The sequence below is a fragment of the Cervus elaphus genome, chromosome 13 (genome assembly GCF_910594005.1).
Source record: "Cervus elaphus chromosome 13, mCerEla1.1, whole genome shotgun sequence".
In the NCBI taxonomy this organism is placed as follows: Eukaryota; Metazoa; Chordata; class Mammalia; order Artiodactyla; family Cervidae; genus Cervus; species Cervus elaphus.
Genome location: NC_057827.1, coordinates 25,490,140 through 25,505,560, shown reverse-complemented (window position 1 = coordinate 25,505,560; position 15,421 = coordinate 25,490,140). Strand labels below are relative to the sequence as shown.

Below are 15,421 nucleotides of genomic sequence, written 5' to 3'. Positions count from 1 at the left end.
TGCAAATATCACTTCGAAATCCTACTTTCAATTCTTTCTGATACGCTCTTAAAAGTGAGATTTCTGGATCCTGTGGTAATTCTGCTTTATATTTGAGGGAATAGCCATACTGTTTTCCATACTTTCTATACCCTGTTACATTCCCACCAGCAGTGCAGAGTTCTTATTTCTGCATATCTTCTCCAACACTTGTTATTTTCTGTGGTTTTGATAGTAGCCATTCTAATATGTGTGAGAGGATATCTCATTGTAGTTGATTTGCATTTCTCTAATGAAAAGTGATGTTGAGCATCTTTTCATGTGCTTATTGGCCACTTGTATATTATCTTTGGAGGAAAGTATTTAGATAATATCCATTTTTTTACTCTTTGCCTATCTAATGGGTAAAAATACATCTTGTTGTTTCAACTGGCATTCCTTTAATTATGAGTGAAATTTATTCATTCCTTCAACATATAAATATCGAGCAGCCTCTAGTTGTCTGGCACTGTGCTAAACTGTTAAGGACATAACACGAAAGGCAAGTTGAACATCGCTTTATGCTTCTTTGACCATTTGTATTTCCTGTTCTGCATGCTTTGTTTTTAAGTCTTTTGCCTGTTTTTCTTTTGAGTACTCTATCTTTTTATTGGTTTTTGAGACTTACTTATTACATATTAAGGAAATTTACTTTTTGTGTATTAGATTTCTATTGCTGTGTAACAAATTACCACAAGCTTAATGGCTTAAAATGACAGGAATTTTATTATCTAACAGTGTCTGTGGGTCAGATGTCTGGTTACAGCTTACCTGGTTTCTCTGCTTCAGGGTCTCACCAGTCTGCAGTCCAGACAGTGGTGGAGGCTGTGGGCTGATTAGAGGCTGAACCGATAAGGCGCTTCCCAGCTCCCATGGGCTGTAGGCAGTTTATTTTCTTGTGGTTGCCGGGCTGAGGCACAAGTTTCTTGCCAGGGACTCCCCTTGGCTCCTACAGGCTGCCCACACTTCCTTGCCACCTGGGCTTCTCCAGTTTGGCCAGTAACTTCACAGCAGCCTACTTCTTCCAGGCCAGTGAAGAGTCTCTCCGGCACCTCTGCTTGCAAGACAGAGTCTTTCAAATATCAAAACAGTCACTCCATTGCCATATCTCGGTAGTTAAACAAAAGTCACAGGTTCTGCCCACATTTCAGGGCAGGGGATTTCACAAAGGCAGGAACCAGGCTGTGGTGATCATCAAGAGACACCACAGAGTCTGTGCACCACAATCTGCCATATATATTCCGAATAGTTTCTTCATTTAGTAATTTTTATTTGTTTGGTAGTTTTCTGCTCTAATTTTTATGAGACAAATGTATTGATTTTTGTCGCTTCTATATTATAATTTGTATGTTTAGAATGACCTTTATCATGTCAAGATTTCTCAAGCATTCACCCAATTTTTTAAAACCCATACCATATTCTAATACTGTTGTTACTTTGGGATTTATTTTGACTTGAGCCTTGAGACAGCCTTTTCCTTCTATGTCCAACCTATTGTCTCAGTTCTTGAATAATTTATTTTTTATATGATTCTTTCTGTTTTGTTACATTGATGTGGCTGCCCATTTCCTCTGTCCATTTACATATCAGTGTAGTTGCTGTAGCTAAATTTATAATATACTCTTTGTTTTTTATTTTAATTGTTTGTTTTTTAATATATATGTATTGGGTTGGCCAAAAAGTTCACTTGGGTTTTTTCATGTGACGTAGTAGGAAAACCCAAATGAACTTTTTGGCCAACCCTGTATTTAATATTCATGTAGTTTAAAATTAAAGATAATCAAAAGAGTATGCAATGAAAATACCCCTTCCATCTCTGTCCTAGTCACCCAGTTCACTCCTGACGGGCAATAACCATACACATTTCTGTAACTTGATATTCTTCCAGAGGTATTTTATTTAGTATTGAATCCACTTCACCCCAAGGTAGCTAACCATACACATTTCTGTACCTTGCATTTTTCACTAATATATTGGAGATCTTTCCATCATGCCTCACCAGGAGCATCCTTACTCTTGTTTTGTTTTGTTTGAGTGCACAGTATTCTATTGTATGGATTTACCAAAATGTCTTCAACTAATTCTCTATGGATGAACATTTAAGTTATTTACAGACTTTTTGAAAATATACAGACTAAGTTGCAACAAATAACCTTATACACATATAATTTTGCACACCTGCAAATACAGCTGCAAGAAAAATTTTCTAGGAGTGGAATTGCTGGGACAAGGAGTATACACATTTATAACTTTGATGGGTAGTATCAGTTCACCCTTCATAGAAACTGCACCAGTTTACATCCCTACCTGCCACATATGAAAGTGCCTGTTTGCCCACATCCTCCCCAACTCAGTGTTTTATCAAACTGATCTTTGTCAGTCTTATAGGTGAAAAATCATGTCTCTGGGTACCTTTAAGTCACATTTCTCTTATTATGAGTGCACTACATTTCCCTCTGTGTTTACAAATTATGTATTGTCTTTACTGTGAACAAACTGTTTATATCCTTTGCCCTTAATTCTTTAGGGTGGTTGATCTTTTTCTTATTGCTTTTTAAGGAGCTCTTTATATATTAAAAAAGAAAGTAGACATTTTCCCAGTCTGCCATTTGTCTTTTGACTTTTTGTGTGGTGGTATTTTTTTTTTTTTTTACCATGCAGACATTTACATTTTTTATGTATCAAAATTTAGTGTTTTTCAGTGACTTCTAGGGTTTTGTAAAAAGTCTTTTTCTCTTTGTTTCTTGTAGTACTTTGTTCCTTCCTCTTTAGCTGTAAAAATCTTTGATCCATTAGGAGCTTATGCTAATGTATGGTGTGCAGTGTGGATCTGACTTAATTTTTTCAGTTTCCTAGCCAGTTGTCCCAACACTATTTATTGAATAATCATCTTTTCTTCACTGATTTAAAATACCACTTTTATCAGATACTAAATTCCCACATGTGTCTGATGATATTTTGAGACTTTCTGTTCTCTTTTATTGATTTGTGTGTCTATTCATACACCAGAATCACTTTAACTGATTACCATAGCTTTATATTACATTGTAAAATTCTAGTTGGGTTAATTCATGCTCATGCTTCTTTTCAGGGATTTTTCCAGGCTGTCCTTACATGGGTATTTTTCCAGGTGAACTTTAAAATTGACTCATTAGTACCTATTTTAAAAAATCCTGTTGTTAATGGGTTTTATGTAGCTGAATGATGTGATCAGATTGTGTCTTAGAAAAATTACTCTTACCGCATTATGGAAACTAGGTTGGAGGAAACAAGATCAGAGACAAAAAGACCAATGACAAGCTGTTGCAGTGACTCTGGGGAGTGGTTGGATGAGAAAGTGAGGAGTAGGTTTGGGAAGTGTCTGCAAGGTCAGAGTGACCAGACTTGGTGATGCCTGGGATGAGGAGAGGCTAGGAGGAAGTCTTCAAAGAGGACCCCAGACTTCCAGGGCTCAGCCCTAAGGAAGTGCCGTCCCCAGACATTTGAAACACACAAGATAGAGCCGGTATGGGAAGAAAAGGACAGATTTGCCTCCGCACATGCTGAGTTTGAAGTACCAGCCAGGTGGTCCTAGAAGAGTTGTCCAGTGGACTGTCAGACTTCAAGTCTGAAGCTTTGGTGAGAAGTCTGTGTTGGAGATAGAGGATTATATGACAGAGCCCTGAGGAAGGCCAGCACTTACAGGATGATCAGGGAGTTCAGGAGTTGGCATCTTGTTTGGTCGCTAAGTTGTGTCTGACTCTTGGCGAACCCATGGACTGCAGCTTGTTAGGTTTCCCTATCCTTCACTATTTCCCTGAATTTTTTCAAACTCCTGTCCATTGAGTCGGTGATGCCATCCAACCATCTCATCCTCTGTCGCCCTCTTCTCCTCCTGCCCTTAGTCTTTCCCAGCATCAGAGGAGTCAGCATTGAAGACTGGAAAGAAGCAGGAGGAGGAAAACAGGGGAGCATAAAGTCGTAGATACCAGGGAAGAACGTCTTCAAAAGAGTGAACTGTCAGTCATCTCAGATGCCTCTAAGAGGTCAAGTAACTTAAGAGCTAAAAAAGTCCAGCTGGATTTAGTAAGGAAAGTCTGTGGTTATCTTGGGGAGAGAAGGTTCAGTGTTGGGGGGGGTTGGGGGCTGAGGTAGGGGGGTCAGGGGCTGAGGTGGGGGAGTCGGAGTTGAGGTGGTGGTGGTGGTCGAGGCAACTCTGTCAAAAGCTTGGCTGTGGAGAAGGGAAGAGACAGGGATGAGAGGAGACTAGAGTAACAAGTTCTGTTTCAAGCCCCACAACCCCCCATGGGAGAGGCTTGGCTGTGGTGAAGTGCAGGCAAGAGGCAGGCAGGTGAGGAGAAGAGGGCAGTGACCCTAGGCTTGGAGGACCAGTAATCCTGAGACAGATAGAAGGACTTAGAGAAACCGGCCAGCATGAACTGTCCAGAAGAGAGTAATCCAGTTGCAGTGTTGGTATATGTTCTCTCATGGTTTGTTGTTGTTGTTGAGTTTTCTGATTTTTTTGGTTGGCTTTTTAAAAAACTATTTATTTATGGCACACTGGGTCTTTCTTTGTTGCTGCATGTGGGTTTTTTCGAGTTGTAGGGAGCAGGGGCTGCTCTCTAGTTGTGGTGACGGGCTTCTCATTGTAGTGACTTCTCTTGTTGTGGAGCTTGGACTCTAGAGCACTGGCTTAGTAGTTGTAGCACACGGGCTTACAAGGGCATGTGGGATCTTCCCAGACCAGGGATTGAACCCATGTCTCTTGCATTGGTAGGTGGATTCTAAACCACTGGACCACCAGGAAAGTCCCAGTTTGGTTATTTTTGTATCTTGAGAATTTAGAGAAAGAACTTCTAAAAAATTGGAATCAGGTTTAGAAATTTAATTGACAATTAAGTTAACAAGCATGATATAGAATAGTGTATTAGTATGCTACCATTTGTGTAAGAAAATGTAGTAGAAATAATATATATTTATATTTACTGTACATATATAATCAGTATTTGGACAGAGTTACAGAAACTAATAAATCTGGCTACCCACTGGGAAGTGGGAGATGGAGACTGGTGAGCAAGAGTTGGAGGTTGTCTCTTCACTGTCAAACTTTTAAGAATTTAAATGTATTATTTATCCAAATAATATGCTCTAAACTGGTTGGTTGTTCTAAAAAGTAATGGTTCTGCCAGAGCCTGAGCTTTCTTAGTTGTTTATGGCTTTAAGCGTGATCTGTCTGTCCTGCCATGTCTGAGAACCTCCAAGAAGCAAGCTTTATGTCTGTGAGCTGTGGGTGTTTGCTTTTTCTCTGCTCTTCCCCACTGGAGACCGGCAGTCCTGGGGCATTGGACAGTCCTAGATTATGGTTCAAGGGAAAGGACTGTGCCCTGGACTGGCGTGTCCTGGCCACGCAATCACAATTTGACTGAGTGGGCTATTAAGAGTTCTGCACCCAATTCTACCATGGACAGCAGAGGGTTCCTGGCATCCACAGGCTCATCTCCTACCATTCAACCCGGTTATGACACCACACCTTCCCAGAGATAAAGGATTCAGTCCTGTGAGACTGCTGCCCTCTATACTTTAGACACCAGTGCAAGTCTCAGTCTCGGAGTTACCTACAACTTCTGGCCAACTTGGCTGCAAATCGGAGGTTTCCATGACCTCCCCCTCCTTTGGATTCAATTAATTTGATAGAGCATCTCATAGAACTCAGGAAAACATTTACTTATACTTACCGGTTTATTATAAAATAATATGCTAAAGGATACAGATGAACATCCAGACATAAGAGAGGCGTAGAGTGAGGAAGGTGGGAGAGGGAGCAGAGCCCCCGGGCCCTCTTCAGAGCACACCACTCTCCAAATCTCCAGTGTTCACCAGCCGGGAGTTCTCCAAACCCCATCCTCTTGGGTTTCTATGGAGACTTCATTGCAGGAGACTGACTGATGGCATCATTGGCTGTTAGCGATTGATTCAATTTCCAGTCCCTTTCCCCTTTCTGGTGGTGGCGGTGGGGACACTGAAAGTTTCAACCGCTTGATCACAGAGTGGGTTCTCTTGACAGCCAGCACCTACCCTTAGGTATGCTCCAAAAGTCACCTGATTAACAGCAAAAGACAAGTGTGCCGCTGTCAGCCCTTAGGAAATTCCAAAGGTCTAGGAGCTGTGTGCCAGAAATGAGAAGGAAGACCAAGTACATTTTCCTGGTGAAAAATCACAATAGCACAGCTGCAAAGCTGGTTTATAGGAAAGAGAAAGGAGAAAGGGGGCTGTCATAATCCAACTTGGCCCTGGCTGTCTGCTTCCCAGCTGAGGCACATCCCCTGACAGTTAATCCTGTGACTTTTCAGTCTCTCCATTATTGTAAAGAATCTGCAGTTTCAATCCCTGGGTTGAGTAGATCCCCTGGAGGAAGGCATGGCAACCCACTCCAGTATGCTTGCTGGAGAATCCTATGGACAGAGGAGCCTGTCGGGCAACACTCCACGGGGTCACAAAAGAGTCGGACACAACTGAGTAGGCACCCATACACTGGGATCCTAGTGGGACTTCCCTCCCCTTCCTCCCTCTTCCTGGAAGTGAGGTCTCCTGACCAGGCATAGACAGGGCTGACCATGCTGACCTCACCAGTCACAGAGCTAGGGAAAAGCCCACCTTCCTCACTCGTGAGGGGGAGACTCGCCCCTACTCTTGGGAACCAAGAAACTGTCAGTACATGGTCCCCCACCAAAGGAGGGGCCCCACTCAGGACGGCAGCCCTCATCAGCTCACATCTGAGTGGTCAATTATCTCTCTCCTGTCTGTAGGCAGAGCGGGGCCCTTGTAGGTGAGATGAAATGGTTTCCTCCTTGTGAGACCTGCCAGTGTTTGTATGAATGAGGAAAGGAACGCCAAACCAACTTAACCCAGAGTCTCCAAATGAGCAAACCTGATGTATTTGCAGGTTTAGCTCAAATTAAAAGAACCTGGTCCCCCAGCTCAGCCCCTCCACTTTTGGTAGTTTGGTTCCTCATGGAGAAGAGTGACCTTATAATGGTGAGTTTTTAGAAACCTCTCAATGGGCAGATTACCCCAAGGATAGTTTGCAGCTCAGCCTAAGGGAAGATGTAGCAGAAGCAGGGCTGTATGAAAAGGGAGTGGCCTGCCCAGGAAGGTCGTTGGGTCCCCTCTCAGGGCGGTCGGGTCTCCTCTCAGCAGGGACTGGATGCCCACGGCCAGGGTGCTTCTTAGTGGGATTGATGGCCTATAAGGGCGTTGAGACCAGGAGGAGCAGGACACTGTATGTGCCTCTTCATGAGCAAGCGGTCAGATGAGGAAAAGTACCCAAGGCTCTTTTAAATCAAAAACAGGATGTACATTTTTTTTTTAACTCAACATGCTTTATTTAGAATTGCCACGTGCTGTTCTAACTAAATATTTCAGATTATTTTATTCCCTCTAGAAACATTTTCTTTTAGGATACCTTTCTAGTTCCTTTATTATACACTTATTTTGTCCTTTAAAGTCATGTGAGAAAAAGTACTTTAGTACTAATTTTGGTAGGCCATGTGGTAAAACACTGAGCTTTCATCCCTTTTTTTGCATGTCTGTAGAAGTTATAGAAGGTCCCTGGAGAAGGGCATGACAACCCACTCCAATATTCTTGCCTGGAGAATCCCCATGGACAGAGGAACCTGGCAGACTATACAGTCCATGGGGTTCCAAAGAGTCAGACACGACTGAAGCGACTTAGAGCACATAGAAGTTATTGGGCTAAAGCTAATAAAAGTACCCTTAATTTATTATAGTGTCAAAATTTAATTTTTAAAAATTAAAAAAATTTTAATTTTGAAAAATTAAGCTTTTTTTTGAAAATTTAAGGTATACCCCAAAGTAGAGTAGAATAATGAACCCTTTTATGCTCATCACCAGTTTTCTTAGTGTTTTCCAGTTTTACTGAGGTGTAATTGGCATGTAACGTTGTATTAGTTTAAGGTATACAGCGTAATGATTCACTACTTGTACATATTGCAAAATGGTTACCACAATAAGCCTAGTTAACATCTAATAAAATAAAAACTACTCACTCAGGTGATTCAGGGGCTCTGAGAGTCAGAGTACCCTGTAAGACTGGACTAAGGCCAGCCTGAAGACAGTGTCGCCCTGGCCAACCTCTGGGAGAAAAGCCCGACCTTATTGCCCAAACCTAGGAGCCTTACAGTTTTGTGAATCAAAATCTCTCCCTCTGGCATGGCTGAGCACCAGCTCCTGCCCAATTCTGACACTGCCGAGGGCAGAGGAAGAGGTTGGGGAACTGTGGTCAGCTTTGATCCTGGAGATTTGTAAAGTATTTGGAATTTTTCTTTAAGGTTTTTCTTTTTTTTTTTAATGGTGATATAATAGAGTCTCTAAGCAAGCTATGAAATCCTTTTTATTCTGCTCATTTTTTAAGCTAGAAGTAAACTCCATTTAGCCCCGAGGCAGTGGATTTAAAGCTGCTTCTTTGCTGTGGGCTGGTCTTCCTCCCTCCCTCCCTTCGTCATGAGAACCAAAGGAGACACTGGCTGTGGCTGGAATAAGCTCCAGCTGGGTTCCCAAGAGACAACAGTTGTCCCTTGGTTAGACTGACCCTTTTAAAAAGAGGGAACCTATAATATCTTCCATTAACTTAACCTGCATGTAAAATAAGAGGCCTTGCAAACTCAAGGAACCTGCCTTACTCCCTACCCTTGTGAAGTCTCCACTCTTCCCCCCAGAGAAAGTTATTCAGTACCAGGGGCCGGTCTTTTGTGCACTTACCAAGAAGTAAAGACGAGCTGCCCAGCATTGTGGAAAGGCTAGAGGGCCTGCTGAGCAAATGAGCGAGTGTGACCTCAGGGCCAGCAGTAACACTCCGTATCCAGTAGTACATCCAGTCTCCTGTCCCACCTGTAAGTCTCCTAGGACAGATGAAACAGGGGGGAGCTCAGATACATAGAGGAATTTGGAATGATTGAGGCAGCACTTTAATTCTATAGAAGGGAGCATAGGATGGTCAATACATAGTCTTGGAACTCATAGTTAATGTTTTATAAAATATTAAGTCAGACCCCTACCCCAAATGAAACTGTTGGATCCAGTGTAAAGATGTAGGCATGCTGTTTACACTATAAGGTAGCCAGATATCTCAGCTAGGCTTATTCTGCAGTTAGATCTTGGGTGTTCAATAGATTTATGAGAATGTAATAAAAGTTTGTTTGGGACGTTTCTAGAAAATACATATTGTTTTCTGTATATATCAGCAAAAATCCACTTATAATCCACTGATATGTGGGCAACTGAGCAAAGGAGGCAAAATGGCAAGGTGACGAGACCCCGAAGGAGTCTCAGAACCCCAAGTTCAGATTGCTGGGCTATATGACTGAGAAAAATCACTTCGTCTCCTTGGATCCCAGTTGCCCAGCTGTAGAAGGAGAGCAGGGAGCTGGACGCCATGGTGTCAGCGGTCCTTTGCTCATCGCTCGGGTAAGCCAGCAGCCCCTGTGCCCTTGCGGTGCTCATCCCCACCTTGTCTTCACCTGCTCTGCGCTGAGAAGCCAGGTGGCTGGCTCATGAGGCTCAGGTAAGGGGCAGTGGAGAACCTGAGGGGCTCCCTCCAGAGTGCTGTCCCAGGGGGCTCTGTTTTGTTCCTGAGAGCCTCTCTTTGCTTCCTGGTTCACTGGTGAGAGGGGTGAGATGGTCACATAAATCACCCCTGCTTCAAGCTCACACGTGGTCCTTATACTGTAAAACAACAACGGTATTGCATCCTGTCGGTATGTATTTCCAGTATTGACAGTGGTATTCCAGAAAAACTTTTCTTGCTCTTATAGGAATTTTATTATTTTTTGTCTTGCTCTGTAGTCATAACATCTACAAATGAAACTATTGTTATGCAGACGTCTTCCTGTTTGAGAACACTGATCGGGCATCCCCTTGTAAGGATACTGAGGTTATGGTATTCTGGATCAGGACTTTTCAAAGGAACCATTTGTCTGCTTAATCTCAGTCTTCTAAAATGTTCTTAACGGTTTTTTTTTTTTTTTCTTAACGGTTTTTAAAAAATATTTATTTGTCTGCACTGGGTCTTAGTTGCGACATATGGGATCTAGTTCCTTGACCAGGGATCAGACCCAGGCCCCCTATATTGACAGTGTGGAGCCATAGCCACTGGACTACTGGGGAAGTCCTCCTAAAATGTTTTAAATCTATTAAAAAAATAACTCAGTAGAACTTCTGACAATGCAAGAAGGTACTTGGTCATCCTACTAGCATTTAGAAATCTGTATTTCACTCAAGAGAATTTGCGAATTACATTTCTTCTGCTTTTAAGAACACTTAACAGAAATATAGCTGTAAGCTAGAATTGGTTTTGTTGTAAGGAAAAATGTCTTGGTCATTGACATACACATAATATACTATAACATATATACCTTTAATAATGATCATCTCCTTGAGTTGGCAATAAGCAACTCTCCAGTTCTCAGACTTCAGCTCACTTCATGACTAAACATGGGCTTCATAGGAATCTGCTTGTGTTTTCTCAGTCACGTGAGAAAGATCTGGGCTTTCTAATTAACCACAAACTTAATGATACATTGGCAATGTTGTGCATCTGCTGAAAGAATCAATGCAAATATAGGTCACGTTGATAGATCAGCAGTGCCTAACTAGAGGAAGTAATCTTCCCCACCCAGGAAAAGATTGCCAGGCTCAGCCGTTCACCCCAGGCTGAGGTGATGTGAGTTGTGTGGCAGCAAGTGGTGCCTGCCTGAAGTTTCTGTCCTTGTGGGAAGAACCCTGAGAGTGCGGTGCTGTCTAACATTGGCCTGCAAGTCCACAGTGCTGCTGCTTTTGGCAAATCCACATGTCCTATTTCATCCCAGAAAGAGTTCTGGCATCAGCATTAGCCATGTCACCCCCAGCCCATCAGCCCCACTAATGCCTGCAAACCTGAACCAGTTTGCCGTCAACGTAGAGATATTTTCAGAGACAGTCAGGAGCATGCAGTCCTACAGAGTGGGGAGAATCTGAGACCAGGACTCTCTGCACGTGGACACTCAATTCCCAGTAGTACCTTGAACCCCTTTGAATTTGTTTCCTCCTCACAAAGCCCAAGGGCTTCCCCGATGGCTCAGCAGGTAAAGAATCCGCCTGCAATGCAGGCGACGCTGGTTTGATCCCTGGGTCTGAAAGATCCCCTGGAGAAGGGAATGGCAACCCATTCCAGTATCCTTGCTGCGAAATCCCATGGACAGAGGGTCCCATGGCGGGCCGTAGTCCATAGGGTCGCAAAAGAGTCGGACACAACTGAGCACTGAGCAGGCACACACGGCCAAAGTCCAACCACAGCAACTAAGTAAGGATCTCCTACGGCTTTCTGCTTGCCAACTCAGGAACTACCCTGACCCTCTCACCCCGGCTTCATTGCCCTCTACTGTTAAGGTTTGTGGGACCTTGGTGTTCAGGCTGCACTCCACCCGTCTACCCTCTCTCAGGTTTGGGGACGTAAGCCCAGAAGTTACCTTTCCCTGCCTCAGGTTACCACTCGGTCATTCCTCTCCATGCATAGCCCCTGACAATTCAGTCACGATGTAAAACAGAATTTCTGGCCACCCCTTGGCTGTTTGAGTTCCTGTTGAGCCTCCTAGTGCTCAACTTCACTGTCAGGCTGTTGATGCTGGCACCCCTGAGTTCAGTTCTCTCAGCTGCCAGCAGGAACACTGCTGCCACCAGGGTACATTCCCATCTGTTTTCTAGTGCCTGGGGGCCTGCAGGGAGACCTGTGCTGGCCCAGGCAGAGACTTCAACTTGTGCCATGGGGGGGAAGAGAAGAAATTATCAAATGTAGGCAGAGATTATCCCCCCAAACACACACTGAATCCAAGTAATAATACAGGATCTGGGCCAATAGGAGTTAAGTCAAAAGAGGCAAGTGTAAATAGAAAATATGTATGTAATAGGAAACCTGGAAGACATTCCAAGAGCTTTCTGTGTTTTGGATCGTCGTTGTCTTCTTTTAAATTTAATGTTCTGGCCGTGCCACTTGACGTGCAGGATCTTGGTTCCCTGACCAGGGATCAAAGTGCAGGGATCCCCCTGCTGTGGAAGTGCAAAGTCTTAACCACTGGACTGTCAGGGAAATCCCCCTGGACCCCTTTCTAAAGACCCTCCATGCCCCCTCTATTCACAGGCCTCCAGTAGTCCAGTCTGGCAGTAGCTGCGCTCTAAGACTCCTAGATGAAAATGTTGTTTTCAAGTACATTTCACATTCGTGTGATTTTTTTTTTTTTTTATCACCAGAGAGACCTCTGTTTTCTTTAGTCCTGGAACAAAGTCATCCATCTCTTAAAATTATGTCTGTTGTGTGAACAGGTTCTGATAAAGTGCATGGTGGGTATTCAGCCTCTTGATGAGCAAAGGTGTTTCAGTTTATCGTTCCTACATTAGCGCACTCTCTTATCTGAGCTCAGCATCCATCTTGCCTATTGCAATGGATATTGTCCTTCCAGTACCACAGGTGTTCCTCAGGAAGATCTTTTTATTTTAGGTGTTGACAGATTTGGATTGTAAAAGAACTGTTCAACTAAACCAGCCCTGACATTTCATCAGCCCTCTTGGGAGAAATAGGAGTCATTCCCAAATCCAAGAGATGAAAATCTGTATGTTTAACACAGCAAAATGAGCAGCTAGTTCTTAACTAAAAGGAACTCCCCTTGAAAGACATACTCCATCATAGGGTTCTTTTCATAGTAAGCTAGCTCTTTGACATATGATTCAATTTACATGAAAGAAAATCTGTTTTCATGTATTTCACAAACATCTCTGGCGTAATATTGTATATACATTGCTCCATTATGTATGATATAATGGTGCAGTCTAGGATTTGGTTTTTGCCAATCAAAAAGCTTTGCCTTTTAGGATGCTAGACTCAAAAATGTAAAGAATGTACTCCAAGCCTGCCTTAACAAAGGACTTTGGATTTATTGACCATGACTTTATCTTGAATCTGTTTATATTTTCATTTATGCCGTTTGGGGTATGACGAGTTGCGTGTTTCCCACTAGTATTCAGGTACTACTCTTTTTTTTCTCCTTGACTCGGGGTCACAAACTCAGATGTTTAACATAAGAAGTCATCAAAGTGGTCTGGTGTCCCGCTTGCAGAAAACAGCTACTTTCAATTGCAGTCCCATTGCCATGTGGGAAGTTGGGATCAGTGTGGCTAAAACGTTCAGATTTTTCACTAGAATCCCCAAAAGTTTTTAAACATTGTTGAGTCAATCAGAACTTTAAAAGGACAGTGTGTAAAGCCAATAGTCCCCAGTCCACAGGTACCCCATTTTATCTCTGGATGCTGTGTCTGTGTTTCTGCATGCTGGATGCAGTAGGTACCCACTTCGTTTCTGTCTTAAGCATACCTCTTTTCCATTTCATGTGTACCTCCTTGTTACTGGGATTCTGTGTATAAATCCATAGTCTCCAAATTGTGACAATGTTTAATAAGTCATTCTTTCAAATTCTATCTTCACACACTAAAGACTCATTTTTTAAAAAATATTTAATTTATTTTTTTATTTGACTGTGCTGGGTCTTAGCTGTGGCATGTGGGATCTAGTTCCCTGAGCAGGGATCGAACCCCAGCTCCCTGCATTGGGAACTCAGTCTTAACCACTGGACCACTAAGGAGTCCCAAGACTATTTTAAATTATTCTATAATTATGCAGACACAGCTCCATGCTGCATTTGATTCACCTTGACTCAAGGCAGAGTCACAGACACCAGTAAAATTATAAAGTCAGTCTTGTCATCTGTTGTTGCTAAGAGTTGTTCTTGATGGCAAGTGGCAATGTCACGGTCACAGGCCAACCAGCTCTTCTTCATTCTCTCTGCAGCCAGCGTTCCACCCAGCTGACAGCGTGCGGGGGACCCGCCACCACGGGCTGGTGGAGAGGGCGTCCCGGACTCGCTTCCACCCCCTTCACCGACGATCCGGGGACAAGCCGGGACGACAGATATCCTTTTTCATTGTCTGAGGAGAGAATAAGTTTTGAAATGTTTGAAAACTTTTCAGGATTTATTTTCCCAGTAATTTCCCTTTGGTCTCCAAATCTTCATTTCATCTGATGAATGGAGGCAGTAAACCTAAGTGAGTTAGAAACTAGAAACATCTCTGCGACTAAAAATTGGAAGGATCCCGGTAGGTGTTACTTTATGAAAGTGTCAATAAATTTCCGTCTAATGAAGTAACTGTACGTAAACAGCCTGTCATTCAGCCCCATTGCAAGGCCTTCTCAGCATTTTCTTCAGACATTGACAAAATCAGAATTAACCCTGACTTTAAACCAGGTTAGATTTAGTCGGTCACACTAAAACAGACATACAGATAGGTGATTTATGTTTATTTCTGTTCACACACTGACCTGCTGCTAGAACTTATGGAAGAAATTTTTATATAATTTTCTATTTAGGGAGTTTCAGACTCTATCAATGACAACTAAAATACGAAGATGGTATTTAGGAGAATCTTCCATAGTGATATTTATTCACACCAAATCCTATGCTGTGAAGTAGGAAGACAGAAAAGGAGGCTGTGAACTCATCGGACAATTTTATTTATCAGACCAGAGCAGGGCGTGGTCTCGGGGGTCCAGCAGTGTGCCCAGGGCTTTGGGAAACAGGCCTGAGCTGGGATTTGCGGGAGAGGAGACAGGTAAGTATTCCAGGAGAGTCTGCACTCTGCCCTCATTCTTCTCACCCGAAGGGCCGGGGAGAGGCAGGAGAGGCGGGGTGAGTCTTGCTGCAGAGCTGGGTTCCTGGCAGTGACGGTAGGGTTGGCTTCAGCAGCCTAGAAAGCAGGAAGTGGGGGGAGGGCTCTCGTGTTTACCGAGCACCTACTCGTGCCAGGCACTGTGCTAGGCAATTCATAAGTCGTTTAGATGAGCTCAAAATTTACTGGGCAGTTTGCTTTTTTAACGCCCATTTCCCAGTGAGGAAACTTGAGTGTCAAAGTGAGTTGCCCCAAATTCCATAGCTGAGGCTGGAGGGGCCCAGATTCAGCCTCAAGTCAAGCTGACCGACCCCCAGCCTGGGCCCCCCTCTTGCTCCAGTGCTCAGTCGCCCCCAGGACCACACTTAAGAGAGACCCCGGTGGAGGAGGTGTGGGGACACAGAGGAACTCCCACTGCGTGTCTAGCCCTCAGGCTTCTCGCAGTTTTTTATCAATCTGAGGCGAGGAGAAGGACCCAAATGGAGGTTTACTTCTCCCCCGAGTCCACCAAGATACCTTGACTTCTGATATCATGTGACATTATCAATGCAGGTAAAAATGATAACTGATTTTTTTCCCTTTCCTTTCTGGGAGGTGGGAATTCTACCATTTCACCACCAACACACCCCTCAAATTCCTCTCTGGAATGTATCATAAC

The 15,421-nt window shown here is 43.4% G+C and overlaps 1 protein-coding gene across 4 annotated transcripts in view; it reads left to right on the top strand.

Annotated features, from left to right (window-relative positions):
• The window catches only part of CRTC3 (CREB regulated transcription coactivator 3), a 98,234-nt gene that overhangs the window by 39,637 nt on the left and 43,176 nt on the right, over positions 1-15,421 (top strand). For all 4 annotated transcript variants that reach the window (XM_043921459.1, XM_043921458.1, XM_043921457.1 and 1 more), the window contains exon 3: positions 13,889-14,008. In XM_043921459.1, coding sequence (XP_043777394.1) covers positions 13,889-14,008 — 120 coding nt within the window. The remainder of the gene's footprint in view (positions 1-13,888; positions 14,009-15,421) is intronic.